General features: G+C 52.9%; 1 protein-coding gene and 1 long non-coding RNA gene across 6 annotated transcripts in view; one reads left to right on the forward strand and one right to left on the reverse strand.

Annotated features, from left to right (window-relative positions):
• Nucleotides 1–12,562, reverse strand: part of MDGA1 (MAM domain containing glycosylphosphatidylinositol anchor 1) — a 65,040-nt gene extending 52,478 nt beyond the window's left edge. For 2 of the 5 annotated variants that reach the window (XM_035295528.3, XM_035295527.3), the window contains exon 1: nucleotides 9,988–10,300. In XM_035295528.3, coding sequence (XP_035151419.2) covers nucleotides 9,988–10,054 — 67 coding nt within the window. In that variant the 5' untranslated portion in view covers nucleotides 10,055–10,300. Of the gene's footprint in view, nucleotides 1–9,987; nucleotides 10,301–12,199; nucleotides 12,303–12,455 lie in introns of those variants that run through there. The other 3 variants (XM_078370660.1, XM_078370659.1, XM_078370658.1) reach the window with 3 other exon arrangements.
• A 2,417-nt stretch (nucleotides 12,563–14,979) lies between these two features.
• LOC118152674 (uncharacterized) lies at nucleotides 14,980–25,304 on the forward strand. Its single transcript, XR_004741407.3, has 4 exons — nucleotides 14,980–16,291; nucleotides 19,284–19,417; nucleotides 22,423–22,561; nucleotides 24,770–25,304. It is a non-coding gene; the product is annotated as an uncharacterized LOC118152674 (long non-coding RNA).
• The last annotated feature ends 442 nt before the right edge of the window (nucleotides 25,305–25,746 follow it).

Genomic DNA, 25,746 nt, shown 5'->3' on the forward strand with positions numbered 1-25,746 from the left:
AGGCACCATGTTAAAGGGCAGGGTTCCCAATTCTCGCTGCACACTGGAATCATGTAGGGACTTTTTTTTTTTTTTTTTTAATGCTGATGACTGGTTTTCACTCCCCTAGACATTCTGATTTAATGGGTATGATGTGTAGCCTGGGCATCAAGACTTTTTTTTTTTTTTGAGATGGAGTTTCACTCGTTGCTCAGGCTGGGGTGCCGTGGCACAATCTCGGCTCACTATAGCCTCGGCCTCCCCAGTTCAAGTCATTCTCCTGCCTCACTTTCCCAAGTAGCTGAGATTACAGGCATCTGCCACCATGCCTGGCTAGTGTTTTGTATTTTTAGTAGAGACACAGTTTCATCATGTTTGGCCAGGCTGGTCTCAGACTTCAGGTGACTCACCTGGCTCGGCCTCCCAGCATGTTGGGATTACAGGTGTGAGCCACTGTGCCCCGTCAGCATCAGGATTTTTTAAACCTTCCAGGTTATTCTAACATGCAGCCAAGTTTGAGAACTACCACCGTAAGGACAGCAGAGCACAAAGATGAAAGGAGCCTGGAGAACCCACCTGGAGGCTTGAGAACATCAACAGCATTTGTTTAAGCCTCTCTGGCAACGTCCTTCTTTCTAGCACACAGGCCTGGGGGACCTCATGCTGCTCCCTGGGGCCAACGCATGTGCCACAGCACAGGCTGGAGAACAAAAATCTGCCAGGGAATGCCTTCAGAAACCTCACACTTGGGGAAGTAGATAGGCACTAGACTTTGCATTGGGCAGTCTTGAGTTCGAACCCTGACTCCACCACCTGTTAACTGTAGGGCCCTGGGCAAGTCAATCAACATGAACCTCAGCTCCTCCATCTGGAAAATGAGGGCATTAGAAAAGCTCACAGCTGAGTTCACCAGCTCAGCTGTGAAAGCCTTAGGGACAGATGTCATTTCACCTCTGCAGCCAGGACCCACTACCCTTCCAGACACTTAGTAGGTACTCATTAAATGTCTGCTGGTTTTGATCAGCCATGGTGGCTCACAACTATAATCCCAGCACTTTGAGAGGCCAAGGCAGAAGGATTACTCGAGCCCAGGAGTTTGAGACCAGCCTGGGCAGCATAACAAGACCTCATCTCTACTAAAAATCAAAAAAAAAAAAAATAGCCAGGCATGGTGGCGCACACCTGTGGACCCAACATCTGATGAGGCTGAGGTGGGAGGATTGCTTGGGCCCAAGAAATCAAGGCTGCAGTGAGCTATGATTACACCACTGTACCCCAGCCTGCAAGACAGAGCGAGACCCTGTCTCAAAATACATTTTGCTGATTTTACATTGAATTGCTACTTCGTGCTCCAGCTCTGAAATTTTCATTTATTTTTAATAGAGACAGAGTCTCTCTATGTTGCCCAGGCTGGTCTGGAACTCCTGGGCTCAAGTGATCCTCCCATTTCAGCCTGCCAATGTGCTAGGATTACACTGCACCTGGCCTCACTTTGTTATTAACCAAACAGGAAAGAGAATAAACAAAAGGCCCACATTTTGTTTATTCACAATGTTACCCACATTAGGTAACATAATTTACCTAATAAAAATCAAAGAAAACTATGCTTCTGAAGGAGACTCCTTCAGTCTCTCTAGACTTAGGACTGGAAGTCCCTTGGTTAGAAGCCAGAAGCGGGGCCAGTCTCCCGAGCTCTTGGCCTGGAACCACTAAAGTGAAAGTCTCCCTGCTCACAGTTAAGAAAATAATCAGTAGAACTTTTTTTTCCTAAGACTCCAGAGTCCAGATGAACTTGGCTGAAACCAAGCTTGGCTAGTGACCTGGAAAACCAGGAAATGCCCTCAGAAAGCCCAAGGGAAGAAGACATCTGTTTTGGCCTGGCTTTTCCAGACACACCGTCTACACCAGCTGTGCGCAAGCATCATCTAAACAGCTCTTACGACCACAGATGCCTTGATGCCACCTGCAGAGTTTCTGATTCGGGAGGTCCGGGTGGAGCCAGGCATCTGTTGTTGAGAAAGCTCTCCAGGTGGCTGTGACATGCGCCAGGGCTGAGAACCACTTCTCTGCACAGCTTCCAATCCTCCAGAGAATTAACGTATCTCGGCTGAGTTTCTGGTACTGGAAAGGAACCAAGAAGAGCCTGGGGTGGAATCTTCAAAGCCAGCCAAGCAGTGCCCTCGAGTCTGCTCAAGCCACCACTGAGCCACCAAGGTCACCCACCCCTGCAGCTCCAGCCTTTCACAGGCAAGAGGCTGGGCTTGGGTAAGGGGAGCTGCTATTCCAGCCTCCCTGGCCTGCCACATTTCTCAAAAGCGCAGCCTATGCCTCCTCCTACTTCCACAAGCCACCCACACCCAGAGCTCCCTGCCATCTGTCTGCCACCCTTTCTGCGCTCGTGAAACAGAGTCCCCATAGTTCACCTTCAGGTTTACAAAGTGCTATCACTCCTGGGCTTCTCTGTAATCCCAAGAGGTAAGTATGCCTGAACCAGATTTCACATGGGGAAACTGAGGCTCAGAGAGGTGAGGCCACTGGGCAAGAACCCTCAGAGGCAGCCCACCTGGCCCTCCAACCCGAGTCCAGTCTTCTTACTTTAAGCCCTCATTATGCACAGGGCAATCCCCAGTCCAGCAGCCATCGGCGCCACCCAGATTCACACGGAATCTCAGCCCAACTCCAGCCCCACTGAATCAGAATCTGCGTTTCCACAAGATCCCAGGGGAGACCTGTGTACGGGAAGGTTTGAGGAGCCTCACTCCGTGCTGCAGCTGCACTAAGCTCCCCAGTCCCCTGCTGGCCCTTTCTCCTTCTGCCTCCTCTTCTCACAGACTCTGTCTCAGACTTTCGGGTCCACGTCCCCACTCAGGCTGCCTCCTGCCCCTAAGCATTGGTGCTCCCCAGGGCTCTAGCCTCAGCCCAGTCCCTTCTCTCTACTCTTTCCTCCCTGGTAATTGTTTTCCACCTCATGGTTTCTACCCACATCATTCTGCAGACATAAATCCAGATTGCAAATCTACCTCTCCCAAGCTGATCTCTCCCCTGAGCTCAGTGCTCATGTCCACGCGATTTGCCAACATCCCTCCCAGATGTCCCAGCGCCAGAATCCCATAAAGTTCAAAACTTCACTCACATTGTCATTAAAACTATTTACTGAGGCCTTGCTACATGCCAGGCACGGTGCTCAGAGCTTCCTGGGCACCGTCTCATTACAAGCCCACGCAGTGAGTACGATTATCTCCATCTGACAAGTGGAGAAGCCACGGTTTAGAAAGCAGATGTAACTTCCTGCGCTTTTACAGCTGGTGTGGGGCAGAGCTGGGATTCAGACCCAGGTTTCTTATGCAGAAGTTGAGGCTCTTAACTACTTCACTTCCCCAAACCTGCCTGCCGTCCAGTGGCTTTTGTTCACCCTGTTATCACTGTGTGCTCAGTCTCCCAGCTCCAAACTCAGAAACGTTTGCAGCTATTATTCCTTGCCTGAACTCTTTCCAATACTCTTTTAGTGCTTAACGATGGTACAATCTTGTGTCTTGCCTCTTGCAACAGCCTCAAACCCCTACAATCTATTTTCTACATGGCAGCCAGAGAGGTTCTATTAAAAAGGTATCAGTTCATGTCCCTTCTCTGCTCAAAACCCTGCCATGGTCTCCTATCTCATGTGGAGTGAAATCTAGGGTCCTTGCATCACCTTCAAGGCTCCAAACAATTGGACCTACTAACTCTCCAGCCCCACCTTCTACCCCTCTCCCCCTGGTTCACTCTGTGCCAGCCACACTGGACTTCTCACTCTTACTCAAACAGGTCATGCAGGTTCCTACTCCAGGGCCTTTGCAGTGGCTATTTCTCAGCCCGGAACACACTTCCTGCAGAAAGCTCCCTATGACTCCCCTGGACAACTGCAAAGCCTCCTGACAGTCTCCTCAGCACAGCCTCCTTCCACACACAGCAGCATGGCCACCTGGCCCATAATATGGCTTGCATCAACTCATCTCCCTATTCAACGTCCTCCTTACAGCTTTGCAGTGAGCAGTTCTGGGTTCAAGTCCAGGTCTGCCACTTGGACAAGGGAATGACGAATGACTCTCTTAAGGAGTTGTGATGAGAATGAAGATAACGCATACTCCTGATTGCAGCCTGCACAGTCAGTGTTAGCAACTTCTAATGTTATCCCTTTACCGTTCTGGCCCTAACAGCCCCAATTCCCTTTCAGCTTATACTCCAGCCCAGCTGAACAGTTAACTCCTCACACACTCAGGTTCCTTAGCTTCCAGGCCTTTGCCACAATGTACCCACCACCTGGGATGCCCCTCTCAATCCTTACCTCTATTTGTCAAGGCCAGTTCAAATGCTTCCTCTTCCACAAAGCCTTGGAAGCAATTACCTCACCCTTCAAATTCTCACAGCCTTTTACCTGCCCTTGTCACATGGCATTTATCAAAATCTTCCCCATCTTATATGTGATTCCCTTCTCCTTCCATCTTATTCATCTCCCTGTCAATGCCCAGAACTGGGTCTTGCTCAAGGTAGAGGTTCGAAAACATTTAATGAATGAAGAGTGAACACCACACTGCTTTCCTTCCCTGGAAATCAAAAGATCCACGGGGATTGAGTCTTAGGGCTACTTCTTACCAGCTGTGCAACCTTGAGCAGGCCAATAAAACTCTTGGAACCTCAGTTTTCTCATCTGTTAAATGGAGACAATAGGACTCACTGTGCTGACCTCTCAGAATGTCATGGAAGCAAAGGCTGCCGACATGGTAAGTCACATGGCACTTACACACTTACAAGGGATTGTTGTTAAAATCAACAATCCTCCCTAAAAGGTTCACTCCCCCTCACACAAAAAGATGCCTGAAAAAACCATGACCAAATGAATGATGGGTTATCAAGTGAGGTTTTCTTTCTTTCTTTATACTTCGATGTATTCCTTGATTGTTTTGCAAAGAGCACATGTTACTCATAGTAGTTACTCATAGTGTTATTCATAGACTTGAGGAAAAATGAGATTTCATTGTTGAAAAACAAAAATGTTCATTCCTTTGAGCTAGGCATTGCTCTTGCCTCCTGTATCAGCATTTAAATTCCAGAGAAGCCCATGGGTACATAGCACCTTCTAGCAGCAGATGTATGCCTGCAAAGCAGGGTCTTCTGACCACAGGGAGGAGATGCAGAAGAGGGGCCGTGCCCCAGGTTTATATGGAGGCGTTTCTGCAAGGGCACAAGCACCCCCTGCCACAACCTCAGCAGGGCAAGAGCCCACGCAGGCCTAGGGAAAACCTGATTCCGCTGAGAGTACAGGAAGTGTGGCTTTGGCCACGGGCAGGTGCCTAGGGACACTGGAGTGAGTATGTGGGAGCTGGAGGGAGGCTTGGAGTTCCAGAAGGCCCTACGGAGCCCTTTTCAGTCGCAGGTTGAGGAATGAGCATAATTCATCCCTCAAACAGGGTGAGGCCCATGGGAGACCAGGAAAGGCAAGAAGCAATGTGGTGGCCAAGCCCTCCCCCTGCTGGCCACATCTGGAGCAGCAGCACCCGCTGCACTGGCCAGGGCCCCTAGGCAGTTACACACACACCTGGCACCTGGGACCGTGTCAGGCTTAGGTATCCAGAGGTAGGAGGTGAGGCAGGGCTCTTCTGGGTCTGAGAGGCCCAAGACTCCATCTCCTAGGTCCTCTGTCTTCACCAGGTGGGTCATCTCCTAGCCCACCCCTCCATGAGCCCAGCCATGAGATGAAAGTAGGGAAGAGGGGCAGGGGGGGGGTGGCATTTTGGGGGATGGCTTCCACATTCCTGTCTCTATTTCACTCCTCCCACACCCTCCCCCATGCCTCCTGGGCAGCTGGGAGAAGCTGAGGCTGCTACCACTGCCCGGATTTCCACTCCCGCCCCCAGGTATTGATTTCCTGCATCATTCATTTGCCAGGCCTTGGCGGCTGTGATTAGCTCCCTCCATTCTCCCTTACAGATCCCACCCCCTTTTCCCCCAGCCTGTCCCTCCACATTTCAGCAAAGCAGAGCTAATATACCAGGCTCTAAATGAGGCTTTGCCACCTTGGCCCCAGCGGCTCACAGCCAGGCCTAGCCAAGTAGCTCCCAGCTATCCCCTGCTCACTCCCTTAAGGATGCTTTCCTAATAAAATCCCCTCTAACCAACCTCCCCTGACCTAGAGCCCCCGCCCGCCCATGAAGCACAGATTCCCAGCCTGTAATGTATAGGATGGGACATCGTGAAGATGTTGACCTGAGGGTGGGGGGACTCTCCAGCCTGACACCAAGGCTCTGGGGAGCCCTCAGACTGGCTAAGGGGTCAACATCAACTTGGGGTGGGGAGGTTAATACCGGCAAAGCAGCTTGGATTTGTGGTCACAAGGTGCTCTCCCTTGCTTGTGCAATTTCTGTAAGTGAGAAGAAAGAAAGAACAGAAGCATGGATCTTCTTGAGGACATTAAGAGAACTCTGAGCCTCTGTTAGCCCCGTGGAACCAAAGTTTCAAGCGTGGGCTAGGAACTCTAGTGAAAAACCTCAAGTGCCCACACCCGGATCGACACCCAGGAGATGACACTGGGACACTCACTTCCTGAAATTTCTTCTCCGTGCTCCCCAGAGGAGGGAAAAAAACCTGACTTGGTGATAATCTGTAAGCTATGTTGCTCTTGTCAAATTATTCAACATCTGTCTTCATGTTCCTATAAAAATTAGCATAGGATAGTAGTTTCTGATGACACCTTTGGTGAAATATTTTGACTTCCACCAGTAAGTTGCAAACAACCTGTCTTAAGGATAATGTCAATTCCCACTTCTGCATATTAAATAATTCAGAGGTTTGTTGTGTTTTTATAAGGGAGAGGAATCCCACCGACCTGCCCCTGGCTAGAGGTCTGGCTGCTATGAGAGGAGGAGAAGCAGCCAGGACAGAAGGCAGGGGTGTTCCTTGATGCTATCCGAACACAAGATACTCCTCTTCCATCACTTGGTTACTGCCTTTGCCCAGAACTAGGCCACTGGGGCCCCCTGGCCTGCCAGAAAACAGATCAGAAGATCTACCCCAGAGGACAACAAACTGGGCAAAGAGATTGGGAGGCGAGGAGGAAGGGGGAACCGGCTCCAAATGGACCATCTGGTCCAGTACTTGGCTGTTGTAGCATCTGTGCCCCCAAAGAACAAAGCCACCTGGCAAACTGAGGGTGCTGCCTCCCCAGGCCTATTGCAGACCATGGATCCTGGGGCAGGCGGTGGACCTCAGTGGGAAGCAGGACGCAGGGTTCCAGGCACCTGCCTCCCACCAGCCTCAGCAGAGACACACAGCTTAGGCCAAATACTGTCAGGTTCGCCCTCTACCACTTGCTCACCTTCCTCCCCTCTATTCAGCCTCTGAGTTAAATCTGCCCCTCCCTCAGCCACACAGGCCTGGAGGCAGAGGGGCAGGGGCTCCCTCCCCAGGACACGCATTTTTCTCCTGTGTCTTGAGTAACACTAGGCTTCCAGCCTCTTCTCTCTTCTAGGGCTGCCAACCTAGGACTCTGTGACTCGCCCTAAGCAGAGACCCCACTGCACTGCTGGAAACCAAGTCCTAGAGAGACTTCTCGTGGAGAAAGAATTTCCAACCTGCTCCCAACTCTGGCCCTTCCTTCATTCAACAAATACTTGCCCAGCTCCTGCTGTTGGGCCAGGGACCACACTGAGTGCTGGATGCAATGCCTGGCCAGATGGCCATCCCTGGTCCCTGCATGCCGCCTGGACTCTCATGCCGTTTCTTCTGCTTTGGGGGTACCGAGAGACTGCTGGGGAGGGGGGCAGAACTAGTCCCAGCTCTTTGACCTACTTCTTAAATCAGCCCTGGTCTTACAAAGATCCTCCCTTCTGCTGCTACATCTGGCCAAAGCTTCTAGCATCACCAGGAATTCGGTGACTTCCTGTCATCCTCCTCCTCCTCCTAAATCTTCTCCCTGCCTTCATCCACCTCAATACAGACTTTTTACCCAGCAATTCCCCTGAGGCCCCAACACTCCCTGAAGCCAAGCTCTCAAAGGAAAAGTAGAATGTCACCCAAGGGTCTGGGGTCGGCCCCAGTGCACCCAGCCCACTTTGATTAGCTCTAAGTGAGAGGAACTGGTACCTAGGCACAGAAGGGAGGAGAGAAAACACAGAAAAAGAGTATAGATAAGCCTCTGGATGAATCCTGGCCCTAGAGTACTCTGAAATGAGGGTCCACAGAGACTGACTCCAAAACCCCACTCTCATTGGGGGGTTTACTAGACTAGGAACAGAGGAATCTCCTGAAGATGAGCTGACCCTCATGCAGCCTAGAGAAGGTTAGAGAAGCTGGAAGGGATGGGTGACCGGGATGACCAGGAGCTGGTCTTGTCAAATGCACCCAACGGTGCAGGGAAGGAGGGGTGGAGCAGAGGACAGCAGCACGCAGGGAGGGCTCTCCATCACGCTCTCCAACCCCCAGGGCTGTGGTGAGAAGTCAAAGACCTCAGCAGCATCTCTCTTAGGCACCTTGGAGGAGGCAGTGGAGCTGTAGGGAAGACTTAGGGAGAAAGAAGAAAGAGAAACCCCCAGTCCACTGGCATCTTCATCTGCCCTGGAGAGGCAAGGCCTCCAGGACCTGCCTGGTGGCCTCCTCCCCGAAACCCAGCCTCTCCCAGTCCCTGCTGCATTCTTTCCTGCCTTTCCTGGCCTCTGTGAGGGGCCAGGCAGTAAGAGATACACAAACTAATTAAGAAGCAGAGTTTGGCCAGATGCCTGGGCTAGTCTTACCAGAGAATTAAGCCCAAGCCAGCTAGCTGAGTAGGGTCAGGAGCATGTCACCTCCCAGACACCCTTCAGGACACACCTTCCTCTTGCCAGGCACAGGCAGAGAGGCCATTCACCATCCAGGATGCTTTAGTCTCAGCACCTGAGGCTGGCAGCCGGTGGTCAGTGCCTATGCCACCCCACAAAGAATAGGTCAGACTCCCCTGATCTAAAGAGGAATCATTAACCCTTTGACCCAACAGAAAAGGAGAGAGAGAAAATCCTGCCCACCCCAGCCACACATCACTAAAAAGGGATCTAGACAAGCCATCCTGCAGTCAGGATAAAGCAAAGTAAGGGCCCCTGGGCCCCTGAGAATGATTTTTTGCGCTACGGGGTTAAGGCACTGCCGGAGTCTGAGCACCGGGTGACTGAATGAATGATGCCCTGGGCCTTCCCTGGGAAAACCCAGGGGATGGAGGGGGGAAGGGGTAACCAGAGTCTCCCTTGGTAACCAGAGTGAGGCATGCAGACGCAGGAGCAAGGCTGGGTGGCAAGAGGCAGAGTTTGGACACGTATCCCGGTGGATGTGTGCCGTTTTCTGGGGATGGTGGCTGAGTGTGTGTGTGTGTGTGTGTGTGTGTACGCAGGAAGAAGGAAGGTGGGGTTGAGTTTGTAGCTAGGAACTGGGGACAGTAAGAACTGGCTCAGGGAAGGTCTAAAAAGAGATGTCGGGGTCGTCGGCGCCGGAGCCAGGAGATGCCAGCATCTGGATCAGGCTATCAAGCCGTGAGTAGAAGCAGCGAAGCCGCAGCGACAGCGAGGAAGGCGAGCCCGCCGCCCGGCCGCCGTGCTGACAGCAGGCTCGCCCGCAAGCCGCGCTCAACTCCGGAACATGCATCGCTTGGCTTCTACTCCGGAGGCCGTGCCAAGACGGGTTTCGGTGCGAGTCGCTGCACCAGTCCTGGGCTGGGTCTGTCCGGGTCTCCCGAATGCTCTCAAGGGTTCCTAGTGATCCCCGCCTCTAGCATGGTGTGGGAAAGTGGGTACCTCCCCCTGACATCCCGGCTTCACACCAGACCCTAGGACGGCCCCTGTGCTCCGAAGCAGCTCGGTCTCCTCGAGCCCTGGAGAGGGCGGGGACGCGGGCATCCACTCCAGAGTCCGAGTCGAGGTCTCCACCGAACCCCGGCAGCGCGCACTTCGCGCCTCTTGCAAAGTTTCCGCGCCGGGCTAAGCCGAGGTAGAGCGGGACGCGGGCTCTTACCGTAGACTCCTTGTCCCCGGCAGTGGAAGGGGATCAGCGCCAGAAGTAGAAGGCAGGTCACCTCCATCTTCACGGCCGGTACTTCATCCCCGCGAGGCGGCGCAGCCCGAGAGGCAGCGGGGGGCGCATTCGCCGGGGACCCGCGACGCCCCTATATCCCCCCCTTTCCCTGAGAGGTGACAGAGAGCACGGCCACCGAGACCAGGAGGCTGAAGAGGCGGAGGTGGCGGCGACCCAGGTTTCTCCTCTGGTGGGGCTGCTGCTCGCGTGGGGACGCAGGGGGCGCTGGCCAAGCCCCGGGTGCCGCTGAGCCGCCCCGGGTCCCCAGGGCTATCCGCACCGGATGGTGGGTGCCGGGGACCTCTCCGCGGCGGCAGTGGCGGCGCTTCGATCCAACAGACCACGGACGACTGACAAACTTGTCGTTCCCCTCCTTGGGGCCGCCCCTCAGCGGAGCGGAGTTGGGGAGGCCCGGGCTCCGCTCGAGTTAATCCGCTGTTTCCAGTCCTGCGGCCGCCGCCGGGGCCTCAGCGGCCCCACTCCGGGGGGCCGGGCTGAACGCCCTCGCGGCGGCCAGCGAAGGAGCCCCGGACCCGGCCCTCCAGAGTCGGGGAGCAGCGCGGGCTAGGTTCGGCCCAGGGACTAGCGCCGCGGGTCCCCGGGTCCGCGAAGTTAGCCGAGCCGCCGACAAACCCGTGGGAGGAATCGCAGCCCGGCGCCCCGCGGGAATCTGGAGAACAATTCCAGGCAAGAGGGGCCCCAGAAAATGGGGAAAGGAGGAAAGTTTGAGTCGTTTGAAAAATATTCGCTCTCTCGCCCAGGCCGGGGCTGCGGCGCGGGCGCCGCTCGCCGCCTCGGCTCGCTGCGCTCCGCACCAGCTGTCTGGCCGCGGCCGTGGCACTCCCGGGCTCCGAGCTCTGGGTAGAGCCGGGCTGCGCCGCGCCCCAAGTTGGTCGTCCCCGCCCCCGCCCGGCGGCCTCGGACTGCGGGGGCCCAGAGCGGGCGGGGCCGGGCCGGGCTCCGGGGCGCGGCGGCCGCTCGGCTCTGGGCCGCCGGAGCGCTCCGCTCGCTCAGCAACTTGGGCTTTGCTGTGCAGCTTTTTCGCCCCTCCGAGCTTTTCATTCCGCGCTCCTCCCGCTCCCTCCCTCCCTTCCTCCTCCCTCCTCCTCGCGTCTCCTCGTTCGGTCTCTCGCTCTCCCACCCGTTGTCGCTCGCTCTCCTGTTTGATTCCCCTCCAGTTAAAAAAAGGAGCCAATTAAAGGCAGCCCAGCTCGCCTGGCCCAGCCTCTGTCCAATTTCCTCGCCTCCCCCAGGACCAATTAGAGAAAACAAAACAGGGTTGGGGGAAGCAGACTGCCTGCTCTCTCTCTCTCTCTCTCTTTCTTTCTTTCTCTCTCTCTCTCTCTCTCTCTCTCTCTCTCTCTCTCTCTCTCTCTCTCTCTCTCCTCTCTCTCTCTCTCTCTCCTCTCTTTCTCTCTCTCTCTCTCTCCCCTCTCTCTCTCCCCCCCCTCTCTCCTCTCTCTCTCTCTCTCCTCTTCCCTCTCCCTCTAGTCTTTCCCTTTCGCCTCTCCCCCACCTCTCTCTCTCTTCCTCTCTCCGCCCCCTAACATTTCGCCCCCCCCCCACCCCGCCCAGCAGGAAAATGTCAGAAAGCAGAAATGGATCCATCTATCCAGAGGACAGTGGCGGAGGGACGTGGGTTTCGGAGCGGGCTGTGCAGCCGCGCGCTCGCACACTCGCGGTTCGCCCTCCTTGCACACCCAGCCTGGCTGGCCGAGCCCGGTGCAACGAGGCCAGCACGCCCCCGGGAAGAACGGGGGGAGATCGCTCCGGGGACCCCAGCCCTCAGGGCACTGCACACTTCGTAAATGTTCAGCACTTTCGGGAGCCGGGACTGAAGCGGGGGCCCTAGGAAAAGGCCGGGCGCCTGCGGTTCCTGGGGTCCTGAGGCCGCGCGAGCCGGGCCGCGGCTGTGGGTCTGCTAGGCTGCCTCCCGCGCTCCGGAGGCCTCCGCCCCTCTCCAGGCATCTGGGCCTCTCCCTGGGTCCCGCGCGGGGGCCAGGCCCGAGCAGCTGGCGGAGAGGTCGCGCTTAGAGCTCCTGCCCTTGCTGCGGCCCACAGGTTGCCAACAGGTTTGCTCGCGCGACCCCTCCGCCAGAGCTCCCCTAAGTCACCCCACATTCTCCTCGGCTCGCGGCTCTCCCCAGCCTACCTCCCCTCGGGACCTCAGGCGCCCCCAAGCGCCCCGGGGGCACACCTTCCGGCTGCCGAGCCCCGGCCCCGCTCCGGCCGGGGGTGTCCGGCACTCGGGTCTCAGCCGCCGCGAAGGGGCCCCTGCGGAGCAGGGGTGCGGAGAACGCTCCTCCCAAACGCCCGCGGGGAGGGGCGTAGGCTGGCCAACTAGACCGGTGGCCTCGCCGGCGCCTCTGATCGCGCCCGGCGCCCAACCCGGGTCCTGCTAATCTCACCTGCTCCACCTGTCGCCGTTATATATCTCAGCGTGTGCGCAAGGATTGTTTTAGGGCGGCCGGTGGGAGCGCGGACAATCGCAGCAGCTAACAAGCGGGGAGACTACAAACCTCCCTCCCCTCGCCCCCTGGAACTGCTCAGTATCTTGATCGTGGTTCCATGACTCTATGCATTTGTCAAAACTCAAAGATCTGCACACCCAAAAAGGGTTAATTTGTCTCGGCAAATAAATTTTTTAAAAATAATAGTAATAACCACTCCTTCCCCAGGCCCATTTTCTGCTGGGTCCCTCCTCCCCTGACTCCCCTAGGCTTAGCCCCTTGGGAGAGCGCACTCCCGACTGCTAGGAGGGGAGCAGGAGGGCGGGAGGTGTCGGGAAGTGCCTGGTGGCTTGGGAGGTTCCATCGCCCTTTCTCAGTCCCCTTTCTGTCCACCTCCGGGAAGCCCGAGAACATCCCAAGACTCCTCCTGTTCTCTAGCCCACCTCCACTCGTTTGTGTCTCCCTCCTGCCCTCTTCCCTCTTCTCTCTCCTTCCTACCCCGTGGATCCAAGGTCGATATTGGGGGTGGGGTCCAGGCTCAATGCAGTGCACCCAGCAGATGCCAGCTGCAGACTTGTTCAGTGAATTCATGAATGATGCCCATCATAGCCAGATATCACAGACCTGGGATACCCTCAGGGTAGATATCCTTTCACTCCCCAGCTCCCACTGTTACCTCAAAGGAAAAAAATTCATTTTCTGTCCCACAGAGATACACAGCCACCATGCCTCTTCCTAACCACTGCTCCCATCCAGGCAGAAAAGGAAGTGGTGCCAACTGAGGGAGTGATGAGGAGTAGCTTCTTCTATTGTCATCCTCTTCCCATTATTAGAGGGTTCCTGGAAGTCGCCACCTCTTCCAGGAAGCTCTCAGGGCGTGATCACGGCAACCGTGGCTTTTCCTGGCTTTGCCCATTCTGAGCTGAATGTGTACTTCTCCATGTCATGGGATACTGCCCTCTGATTTTCCAATTAGCTGTTCCAACACCAAACAGCAGTCAACTGCTCCCCTTTGGCTTTGGGGTGAGGGAACTGCACTGACTCAGCTGACATTCTCTTGAGTTTGCCCTCTCTGAACTCACACACCAGCCTGGAGGAGAGAGAAGGTTCATAATGGAGGGGGTGGGGGTAACAGAGAACCAAATTAGCCAGGCTGGGATTGAACATTTGCTGTAGCTAATCCACTTGTGAATACTCTGCAGCTAATTATATGCAGTGTAAATACCTTGACAGCCTGTTTGTGTGTGCCTGTAAATTCAGCCATCTCCTCCCCCAAGTATGCCCTGCCTGCTGCCTTGACAGAGCCTGGTGTCTGACAATGGGAGGCAACCTCAGAGAAGGGAAAGAGCCCTAGATATCAGTCCTGCGTTCCAGTTCTAACCTCTCTAGGCCTCAGTTTCCCCAGGTTTAAACTAAGATCCCTCTCTCCCAGAGAGGTTGAGAGAAGTGGAGTAATAACAGCTGACACTGTGTGCCAGGCACTGTGTAGTATTAACTATTTAATCCTCATACCCACTATGTGAGACAAGGCTATTATTCTCATGGAGATGCTGTGACTCACTTGGCTGCTGAGGGGCCAAACTGAGCTTTGATCTCAGTAGCTTGGCTGGGTGACTTTGCCCTCTCCCACTGTTCTATACCAAAGAGGTGCAAGGGCCTAGATATCTAGTAATGTTTCCACAAGAAGTGTTTTCTGTTCCCTTTACAGATGCAGAGAGCAATACTCTGGCCCCCAAATTGCACAAAGGGCAGGGGGACATGAGAGCTAGACTGTTAGAGCTGAGATGAGCCATAGGGCACAGGATGAGCCTGAGGCCAGGCTGTCTGGAGCTTGGTGGTCAGCACCCAGTTGCCAAGTCTTGGGTTCCACCCAAGATCATTCTAAGGTCACTTCCCTCTAGAAAGAAAAATTATTTTTGCCTCAAAGAAAACCTAGCCCTTGGGCCCCAGGAGGTTTCAGGAACTCACTGCTGAGCACCAGGCTGCATCACCAGCCAGGGGCCAGGGAACCAGGGGCTCCAGGCATTGACCAAGCAGGGCAGCTGTAGTTTGTTGTCAGAGCATGTTACTAGAAAGCTCTCCCATCTCCTCCTGCCACTAGCTCGCCTCTGGCGAGTGACAGCCTGGAAGAGGAGAGAAAGAAAGAGAGAGGGGAAGAGTCTGCTAGATGGTGTCGTCGCCTTGCAAGAGAAATTGTCTCTGAAAATTATACAGTGGCAGGTATTGATTCAATCTCAGAGCAAGACGCTTTCTGGTCATGTGGGGGAAGGATGACTGGGAGGGGACGAGGAACGGGAGAGTTATGACCCCGCTGAAAGACCAGTTTATTAATTCGGGCTCTAACAAATAGCCAATTAATGGCTCCAGCTGCTAATTAGTAGGCAGTGAACTCCTGTTATAAACTGTGGTGGCTCAAGACTGGTGATATTGCAATCCCACCGTGACACCCTTGGAGAAAAGGGGCCCTGTAGACATATGTCACTCAGGGTGTGTAGCCCACACCACTCCCTCCTCGTCCCACACCCCCAGCAGGCCTTCTGCTGGTAGGAAGCAGGCGGCATGAGAGCAGGGACCTTGTCTATGTGTTCACCATTCATTCATTCAACAAATATTTAATGAGTGCTTACCATGTGCCAGGCACTGCCGTAGGCACTGCAGACTCAATGTTAACAAACCAGGCAAGAATCCCTGCCTTCGTGGAAGCTGTAAGCTAGCGAAGAGACAGACCATGGACTACAGAAATGGGGAAAATACAGTATTTGGCTAGTACAGAGTATGAAGGAGAACACTAAAGCTAAGGAAAGGAGTAGGAAATGTTAAGAGCTGAACTGTCAGAGAAGGTATCCAGAAAGACCCCACTAACATTTGAGTCATGACCTTAAAGAGTCATGACCTAACCACACCAGTATCTAGGGGAAGGACATTGCAGAGAGAGGGGATGGTGAGGACTAACATCCTGAGGTGGTGAGGAAGATGTGGCTGCTGCTGAGAAGGTGAGGGGCGAGTAGAAGGAGCTGAGATCAGAGAGATTTAGGGGGCAGGTCTTTGGATCTTGGGATTATCACAGGATGTTGGGTTTACTCTGAGCCCAATAAGAGCTGTGACCGGGTCTTCAGCAGAGCAGGGAAGGGATCTAACTAACTTAGCAGGCTCACTCTGGCTGCTGTGCAAGGAAGGGGGTGCCACAGTATCCCCAGCTGCTGGCCTAGTACCTGGCCAGTAGTAGGTGCTCAGTAAATGCTTATCACATGAATCGATGAATGAATACTGATGAGGCTAGATTGCAAGACTAGGAACCACACCCAGGCTTGAAAGGCCAATGTATTCAGATTGTCTTGTAAATTACTTTACGGCCATCTCCATGGGTGCCCTCATATTTGAAATTTCCGAGGAATTCCACATCTGTTATCCTATCTGGTTCTTAAAATGTTCCTGCGAGGTAAGTTAAGATACGTGGCCCCCTCCATTTGACAGATGTGAAGAGTGGTGAGCAGACATTTGCTGACTAGCTTAACAGGGCGTGATAGAAGTCACCGATTCTAGAATGTTGGATGTGGGGAAGAATGCAAAGGAGACAGGAGTCCTCTCCCACTTCTGGCACATGTCACAACTACTTCTCCCACTATGTCACAACTACACCCTGATTCACTGTGTGACCTTCCCCTTTTGGCCTCTGGATTCTCATTTCCACAACCAGCAAATGTGCTTGGATCACCTCTGAGATTTTTCACAGCACCAGACTCCAAAGCCTTTGAACTCTCCAAGGCCTGATATCTGGAGCCACCATTTCCCAAGTGAGGGTCACCTGGGCTTCCTTTGTCTACAGTAATGTTGGAAAAGGGGAGGTTTTGTAAACTTTTTTGAGCTGATAGCTCAGTAGATCACAAGTAATTTTGTCTTAATACTGACTTTAAAATATATGGTCTTCCCACTCTGAGCAGATGTAAGAAACACTGGTTTACCAGGCTCTGCTTCCCCACTGGGTAGGTCTGGGAAGAAGGAAATGGGTTGGAAAAGTGGAGTTCTTCTGACTATTCATTAACTTCACAAATATTCATTGAGCCAAGCATTTTGCCTATCTCACAGGGGCACCCAGTTGAGCTGCAGGCATCCTACCGGTAAAGACACAGCCCTGCTCTCAGGTAGCCCAAGTCTGATGGAAGAGACAGCCCTGGCCCTAAGGGCCTGCAGTCTGATGGGGGAAGACTGCTATTATAGAGTTACAGATCCTGGAATAAAAATCCAGCCACGCTATAGATCAAGGGAAAGATATACTATAACAGCAACCAAGTGTTCGCTACATGGGCAAAGGTGAAGAGGATGGAGAACGAGGAAGGTACTAGGTGGTGACTCTGCCTTCTAGGCTCTTACTGAGAGCTTTTTTTTTTTTTTTTCTAGACAACATCTCACTCTGCTGCCCAGGTGTAGTCAGAGCTCACTGCAGCCTCAAACCCTCAGGCTCAGGTGGTCCTCCCATCTCAGCCTCCCAAGCAGTTGGGACCACAGGCCCACGCCACCACGTCTGGCTACTTTTTATTTTTTTGTAGCAATGAGGTCTGTCTGCGTCACCCAGGCTGGTCTTGAACCCCTGGCCTCAAGCAATCCTTCCACTTTGGCCTTCCACACTGCCGTTATTACTGGCAAGAGCCACCATACCCGGCCTCCTATCCTTTGTTTAAGCCTAGTTGCCTGAAGCCTTCCAAATTTCAGCGAAGCCCAAGGGAGGTAGCCTGATGTTTTATTTGGGCATTTTCTCCTAATGCAAATGTCTTTCTGGGCTCCTGGGAAAGAGGCCTGTTTGAAGGAGATACTGTGAAGCTGGCATGCAGCCGTTGGCACCCACAGGGAAGAGCACCCTCTCTCTGGAAGCCGGGCTCCACCCCAGCAAGAAGTCCCAGCCCCATCTGACTCTACTGGCCTCCCCCAGAGAGATACCTCTGACTAAGGAGACTTCAGGGCACCTAGAAATCAGCTCCTCTCCAAAGGCCCCACCTGCTACTCTGGCCTCGTGGATGACACCCTCTCACCCCAGGCTTAGAGTGGGCATTCGTCCACTGTGCTCTGTTTCCATGTGTGCTGTGAGCTCAAGGGTAGAGTGAGTGTCCTACTCATGTCTGGACCACTCGCAGTGTCCAGTGCCAAGCTAAACACACAGTAGCTATTTGTTTCATGCTCATTAAAATGAACTGGGGCAGGGTGCGGTGGCTCACGCCTGTGTTCCCAACACTTCCAGAGGCCAAGGTGGAAGGATTGCTTGAGCTCAGGAGTTTGAAACCAACTTGGACAACATAGTAAGACCTGATTTCTAAAAAAAATTTTTTAAATTAGCTACGCATGGCATCGTGTGCCTGTGGTCCCAGCTACTTGGGAGGCTGAGATGGGAGGGTTCCCTTGAGCCCAGGAAGTCAAGGCTGCAGTGAGCCATGATTACACCACTGCTACTCAGCCTGGGTGACAGAGTGAGACCCTGTCTCAAAAAAAATAAATAATAAAATGAACTGAGTTGGTGAACTGACCAACTCAAACAAAAATAGGCTTTGGGCAAGACTTAAATTTCCAGGATAACAGAGCCCCAAACTATCCACACCATATGTAGATTAGGGACAAATACAAATAATGAAGAGATAAGAAGAAATGTTGGAGTTATGTGCAGGCTGAAGGAAAACCGATTCTTGGGGAAGGGAAGAAGGCAGGTGAGGCCCAGAACTCCTGGGAAACCCCTGTGTAAACAAGTGGCAGGGGGCAGGGACCCCCACTGCTGCCTCCTTCCGGGATGCTGTCTGGGAGGAGAGGTCTGAATCAGGTGCGTTCCTGGAGGCACGGGGGCTCTGCCAGGCTGAGGATGGCTCTGTCCTCTGCCATCTGCTCCCGGGCCTCAGCAGCCCCAGTGGAACGCATCAAGTTTCGCTGAGCTGGTCTTTCTCACTTTCTCCCCAGAGCTCCGCGGGAAGCAGGATCAAATGTTCTCCAACTTGAAAAGCCCGGCTGGGGTGTGAGGGGAAAGGAGCAGGGGAGGAGAGGGGGCCAATCTGCTGTATTGGGAGGGGAGGGGCCGGGGTCGGGCCCCAGGGACAGGGCCCGTGACTCTCCTTGCTCCCTTTCTGTTTAACCCTCCCAGACAATTATTTTTTCTTTAGCCATTACCTCTTTTTGATCCATGTAAAAGAGGGTATTGGGTGGAAAATCTGGCATAAACTTGGAGGCGTTCAGCACACCCGCGACCGCTGCGTGGCATAAACTCCAGGGGGCGCTATTCACATAGGATACGACAGACTTGGCGCCCACCTGCCACCCCCAGTGCAACGTGGGGGCCCTACTGCCACTCCCTCGGCTCTGACCTGACCCCAGGACAAGCTGGCATGTCATCCTACTCTGTACCTCACTTCCCTCGCTCCTTCTCTTCCCAACCCACCCTCAAACCCCTGCCCCCAACTCCTGTCTTGGTCCCTCACCCTCCAGGTCACTCTTGGTCTGGCCCCCATTCCTGCAGGCCACGTTGCCGAGGGTTCACAGACTGGGGGAAGGAGTCATCGCTGTTCTCCCATGCATGCTCGCTGTGAGAACAGAGCTGTGAGCCCTGGGGACTTGCTGCCCTTTTGATTAACTTGTCTTATTATGTGGCTCTCCCAGCTCTCCTTAGGGACCCTCCATGCCCACCATCCCAGGGAGCCTTTGGGATCCATGCCTGGTACAGGCTTGGAAGGAACCCCCAGGGACCAGCCCACTCAGTCACTAAAGGATGGTCTGGCCTGCTCATCTGTCCCCCTTTTTATCCCCTAACCCAAGGCTTATCTGAAGAAGGGTGCTACAATTCATAAGCATCAGATGCCCAGGATAAAGACCATTCGCTTTTATGCTTTGTCATCTTCATTTTAGAGATGGGCAACCGAGGAACAGAGAGGTTCAGTCACATGCATCTGGTAAGTTGTGTTCAATCAAACTAGAGAATCTGGCTCCAGAGACAGAGTCTATACTCTTTACCCCTACTTGGTGCCACCTGTCACGTAGAAGGCGGACCAAAAGCTGGCACACTAGAGCTGCACTGCCCAAAGCATAGCTACTAGTGGCTATCTATGTCAGTTGCTCGGTCACGCTGGCCACATTTCAAGTGCTCACAGTCACACTCGTGGTTACGTGTTGGACAACGAAGATGTAGAACGTTTCTCTCATCGCAGGAGTTTTATTGGACAGCAGTGCTCAGGAGTCCTTAGTTTTCATCCCAGCACTGCTTACTAGCTGGGCAACCATGGGCCGGCCACCTAACCTCTCTGTATCTCAGTTGCTCATCCGAAAAACAGTGATAAGACCTGTGCAAGGCTAGGCGCGGTGGCGCATGCCTGTAATCCCAGCAATTTGGGAGCCCGAGGTGGGAGGATTGCTTGAGCCCAGGAGTTCAAGACCAGCCTGGGCCACATAAGGAGACCTCATCTCTATGAATCAATTTAAAAAATCTAGCCAGGCATAGTGGCACACACCTGTAGTGCCAACTACTTGGGAGGCTGAGGCAGAGAACTCCTTGAGCCGAGCAGGTCAAGGCTGCAGTGAACCATGATCAAGTCACTGTACTCCAGCCTGGGCAACACAGTGAGGCCTGTCTCAAAAAAAAAAAGAACAGTGTCAATCTAGCCAGGCACGGTGGCTCATGCCTGTAATCCAGCACTTTGGGAGGCTGAGGCGGGCAGATCACAAGGTCAGGAAATCATCCTGACCAACATGGGAAAACCTCATCTCTACTAAAAATACAAAACTAGCTGGGTGTGGTGGCGCATGCCTGTAGTCCTAGCTACTCAGGAGGCTGAGGCAGGAGAATCACTTGAACAAGGGAGTTGGAGGTTGCAGTGATCTGAGATGGTGCCACTGAACTCCAGCCTGGTGGCAGAGCAAGACTTCATCTCAAAAAAACAAACAAACAAACAAAGAACAGCCCTCATAGGGCTGTTGGAAGAATTAAATGAGAAAATGCATATGGAGCATGAGAGGCAAAGTGCCTGGCAGATAGTAAGCATACTAAACATTATTAGTTTTGTTAGGAATCATAATGCATTCCTTTATTTAGCAAAGTGGGTAGCTAAGGACCAGAGAAACTAAGGAACTGCCTCAAAGTCACACAGCAAATTAAATGCCAGAAGCTGAGGCTCCTAATTATTTTTACTCCACCACATGGCCTAATGATAGCACTACAGCCAATAAAAGACCCGAATTTGACCCTCCCAAAAATGTTGTAAGGTGGTTGAATGAGGTTTCATCTACCTCAGTGTACAGATTAAGAAAATGAGGAGCACAGTGCAGTGGCTCATGCCTGTAATCACTGAACTCTGGGAGGCTGAGGTGGGGAGGCAATTAGAAGTCCACTCAGGGCAATGAAGTTAGGATGAGGGGACAAAGGCTGGGTGCCACCCCATCCTAGTGGAGCAGATATGACATGGCCCATTTATTGTGTCTTACCCACTAAGATGGAACGTCTGTCAAGGAGGAGCTTTGTTGTGTTCACTGCTATATCCCACATACCTTAAAGGGTGCCGGGTAATCAAGCCATTGCTGACAGAGTGGATGCCCATTCTTGAGATAAAGATGGTAAGGCTCAGAGATGTGAAGGACTGTGCCCAAAATTGGATTTATTTATACGAGAAGAATTTACTGAGCATCTACTTTGGGTTTGCATGTCGAGTCTCTCTGACTCCAATTCCTGGGCTTCAACACCTCCATCTCCAACCCTGATTCTACAAAGTGGGAAATGGGACTGCCCTGACTCCATCCTATACCCCCCGCACGGAAGTGCTCCTCTGTCTTTGGTTGACCTGGCAAGGAGAGGTCTCAGAAGCCTTAAATTAAGGTTCAGGCATGAGTTGTGCAGCCAGGATCTATGCTGAAGTTTTGTTTTGTGTTTTCCCTTTGCACAAAACAATAATGACCTTCCATCGTCCATCCCAAGAAAAGAACTGAAGTCAGTGTCTGAGTGTGGGTGTTTTGGGGGTGGGAGTTTGTCTTAAGTAGCCTTGGGTTTTGTTGTCAAAGCAGAGGGATGCCCCAACTCAGTTAGGTTTAAGAGGTGGAGGTCTCCTGATGGAGAGTGAAGTGGAAGGAGAAGGGAGATGGGGCCTCCCCAAGCTGGGAAGTGACAGAGCTGGGGCCTTTGTCTGTGTGCCTCTGGCCTGCAGTGCCAGATGGGGTTATTTGTGTGCTGAGGGGCTGAGGGTCTTTGGGGCCCACTTGTGGTCATTGAGAGGGCTACTGTGAAGACCTCTCCAGGGTAGCGGGGCCTGCCTGAGGCCTGACCCAGGGTTCAGGAGCCACAGCAACAGAAGTCAATTACCATGGCAACCACAAGGCACAGGGCCTCTTTTCCTGGGTCCCAAATTCTTGTGACCCTAGAGAATCCCCCTAAACATAACTAAGTCTGATTTCTCAGCACGGTGGCAATTGGAGATTTGGGATCAGAATTTATTGGACTTAAAAAAAAAACAACTATGACATTTATTGCATGCGGATTTTGCAGAGTAAATTCAAACCCACGCCAATGCAGAGGAGTCTAAGGGCCTCTGGATGAAGGGGTCTAAGCTGAAAGGCACACGCAGGAGACCTCCCAGAGGTCTGGTCAGGCAAAGCAAACCCCGGGTGAGGCCTGACTGGCCCGCACACAGAGGAGGTTGCAGGGGAAACACAAAAAGAACTTATTTTTTTAAAAACTGTATTTGAAAATAACATTCATTTATTTCTGATTGTAAAAATAATACATGCTGCTTGCAGAAAACTGGAGAGAAACAGAAACATATAAAGACAGAAATGTAAATCACCTATAATCCCGTCACCCATGATAATCATTAAAATGGTATTATCGATCCTTTCCATCTTTCTTCTATACACAGCTTTTCACATAATCAAGACGATATTAACATTATTTATATAATTTCTGTTCAATCTATAGAGGACAACAGGTCCCTGAGCTCTGCATGATGAACAAATGAGCAAAGGAGGAACACACACAGATTGTCTCCCACACACACTCACACGTTCATTTGCACAGACCGTGGGGAATGGAACACGAGAAAGAACATTAAACAGTAGTAAGTACCAACCTGCCACTCAATGGCATCATGACCCTGAGGACCCCTCTGGGCCTCAGTTTCTTTTTTTGTTTTGTTTTTTGAGACAGAGTCTCCCTCTGTCGCCAGGCGCCAGACTAGAGTGCAGTGGCGCAATCTCAGCTCACTGCAACCTCTGCCTCCCAGGTTCAAGCAATTCTCCTGCCTCAGCCTCCTGAGTGGCTGGGACTACAGGCGCATGCCACTATGCCCAGCTAATTTTTTTTTTTTTTTTTTTTAGTAGAGACAGGGTTTCACCATGTTGGCCGGGATGATCTCGATCTCGTGACCTCGTGATCCGCCTGCCTTGGCCTCCCCCTCAGTTTCTTTTCTTTTTTCTTTTTCTTTGAGATAAGGTTGCTCTGTCACTCAGGCTGCCATGCAGCAGTGAGATCCCAGTTCACTTCAGCTTCAAACTCCTGGACTTAAGTAATCCTCCCACCTCAGCCTCCCAAATAGCTGGGACCACAGGTGCATGTCACCACGCCCAGCTAATTTTTTAAATGTTTTGTAGAGGCAGGGTCTCCCTGTGTTGCCCAGACTCATCTTGATTTTGGGGGGACCTCTGCAGCCTGGGGTTTGAGACTGCAGTGAGCTTCGATTGCACCATTGCATTCCAGCCTGGGCAACAGAGTGAGACCCTGGCTCAAAAAAAAGAAAAAAATAGTGCCTATTTCATAGGGCTGTTAGAGGGGTTAAATGGAAAAATGGGTGGATCACTGCGTGCCTCTGTCCAAGGCCTTCTTTGCCTGCCCACATAGCAGCCAGAAGGAGCAGGGACCCCGAGGTCCCCCGGAGCAGCCCTCAGGCAGTGACCCACAGGAGCTGCATAAATACCAGCTCCCTCACCCCTCAGGCAGGATGTCCCAGAGGACATGTCCTAACCTGTCCCCCAGGGTTCCCCAGTGAGACTGAGCTCCAGCTCCCCACGGTGGTAAATGGATAAATGCTGCACCCCTTATGGGCTTCCTTCCCTCCCCTGTCTCACTTCCCCATTCCCCTGTGGGTGTTTCCCGGAGTCACCAAGTATCACTTGCCCTGCAATCCTTGTCTTAGGGCCTTCTTCTGGGAAAATCACCCAAGACATCAGGTTATGGTGGGTGCCAGGAAGACAAAATGATACTAGGACAAGGGGGTGGAGAATGAGGGGTGATATCACTTTAGGCAGGGCAGACAGGGAAGGTCTCTCTGGGCAGTTGAGTGAAGTGAGGGAGTGAGACAGGTAAAAAGCTGGAGGCAAGGGCGTTTTAGATAGAAGGGGCAGCAGGTACAAAGGCCCTGAGGCAGAAACCCCTGGAGGAGTGGGATGTTAATGACACTACCCAGCCAGCCTGCGGAGGATTCCTGGAGAGAGTCTATGCAAACTGTAAGCCCTGGGAACTTGAAAGCTATTGGGGTGCTCTAGATCCCCTCTTGCGAGACGGCTGTCTTCACAGACTCGCTCAGCCTCCTGTCCAGCCGAGGCTGCCATACTTGGCACCTCCCCCTCTGTGCTCACCCAGCCCATTTGTCCTGGAGCGGGGCTTGGTTTTTCCAATAACTCATTAGTGAGGCTTTTGTCATGACTGAAGAAACAAAATCCCCAACAAGAAAACCGCATTCAGCAGCATTACAGGATATTTATGATGGAATGCAAAGCAGCCTGGCATGGGGGAAGCCTAGGGAGGCAGGAGGGCCCTCTGGGTGGGGGGCTGTGACATTTTGGATCTGCCTGGTGCCAGCCACCAATGCCTCTGCCCAACAGATACCACCCCCTCTCTTGCCCCCGACCACCCCAAAGCCAGCCATGAGTCACCACTGCTCTAGCCACTTGATTGAATTTCACCTACCCACCCAAGGCTTCATTCATTCATTTATATAATCATTTATTCATTCAAATAGGCATTGAAGGCTTACTATGTGCTAGGCACTAGCTGATGTTAGCATTTATGGTTCATGGAGATGAATCAGCAACTGTGTACTCTAAGCCCTACCAGCTCACAAGCTGGCAGCGTCTCTTCTCCATTCCACACTCAGACTGCAAAGCAAGGCCTTTCCCCCAGAGAGATGGTTGTTGAACACTTACCAAGACACCACTGTAGCAGGCCCTGGTGTCTCAGGACACACAAAGTCAAACCGTAAGGATTGACAGTCTAAAACAGAGAAGGTCATTGATCCAATTTATGGTGTAACGTAGTCTGGCCCACCTAGATTTGTTGGCCTCAAAGCCATACGGAGCTTCTACATAATCACCTTTGCAACCCGGGAGCACACCGGTAACAGAGAAACCAGTTCTGTCATGCGAGACCTAGGAAGGCGGAAAGAAGGAGGCGTGGCTGAGGCTGAGGCTTTAAGGTGAGATGTCTGTCTGAATGGAGGGTGTTCCAGATGGTGGGGACAGTTTAAACAAAGGTCTGGAGGGAGGCCAAGCAGGGTATGTTCACCCCACCTAGATTAAAATCCCATAGGAGGGAGTTTTTCCCACTTGTGACCTTCCCGATCATACCAGAAAAAGTGAACTGCTTTCTGGAGGAAGAAATTGATATTGCAAAAGCTGGGCTGTCAGGGAGGGGCTGCTGTGTGAACACGAGGTACTGAGAGATAAGGACGCCTCTCCTCTGCCTTGCTTCTCCTCCCAGCCTCCCCTTATCACCATTCCTTCTCAAAGGAAAGGCCTGACTTGCAGGAAAAATGGCTGCAGTGTGTGAAAGGGGCAGCCAAGAGGCCACCATTGACCCACCCTCAACACCACTGCCATCGGCACCAGCAGTGCAGGCCATGGTATATAACCACAGCAGCCCGGTGATGACGGTGACCCTGTGGCCACTCCCTGTGGGGCTCACTGGCACTGTTACTCAGCCCCTCCAGGCCCACACGCACAGTCACAGCTTACAGACATCAGGACAGACACGCAGACAGACCAAATGCTCCAAAGACTCCAACCACCTTTACTGAACGTTACAGGAGGGCGGGATAGAATTCATCTGAGAAGCAGGTTTCCTGACGAAGACTTCACACCTGCCACCTCCTGACTCTGGAAGTTAGCTGGGGCTCCCTGCTGGGTCCGTGCCCACACGCATGTACACACACATGTGCAGAGGCAACAGCACATCCAGGATGCAGCACCATCAAATGCCACACTGTTCAACTTGAGCTGGGAGAGGCATGCAGGAGGCCTCAGTCTATCA

Source organism: Callithrix jacchus, chromosome 4 (assembly GCF_049354715.1).
Source record: "Callithrix jacchus isolate 240 chromosome 4, calJac240_pri, whole genome shotgun sequence".
NCBI classification, from domain to species: domain Eukaryota; kingdom Metazoa; phylum Chordata; class Mammalia; order Primates; family Cebidae; genus Callithrix; species Callithrix jacchus.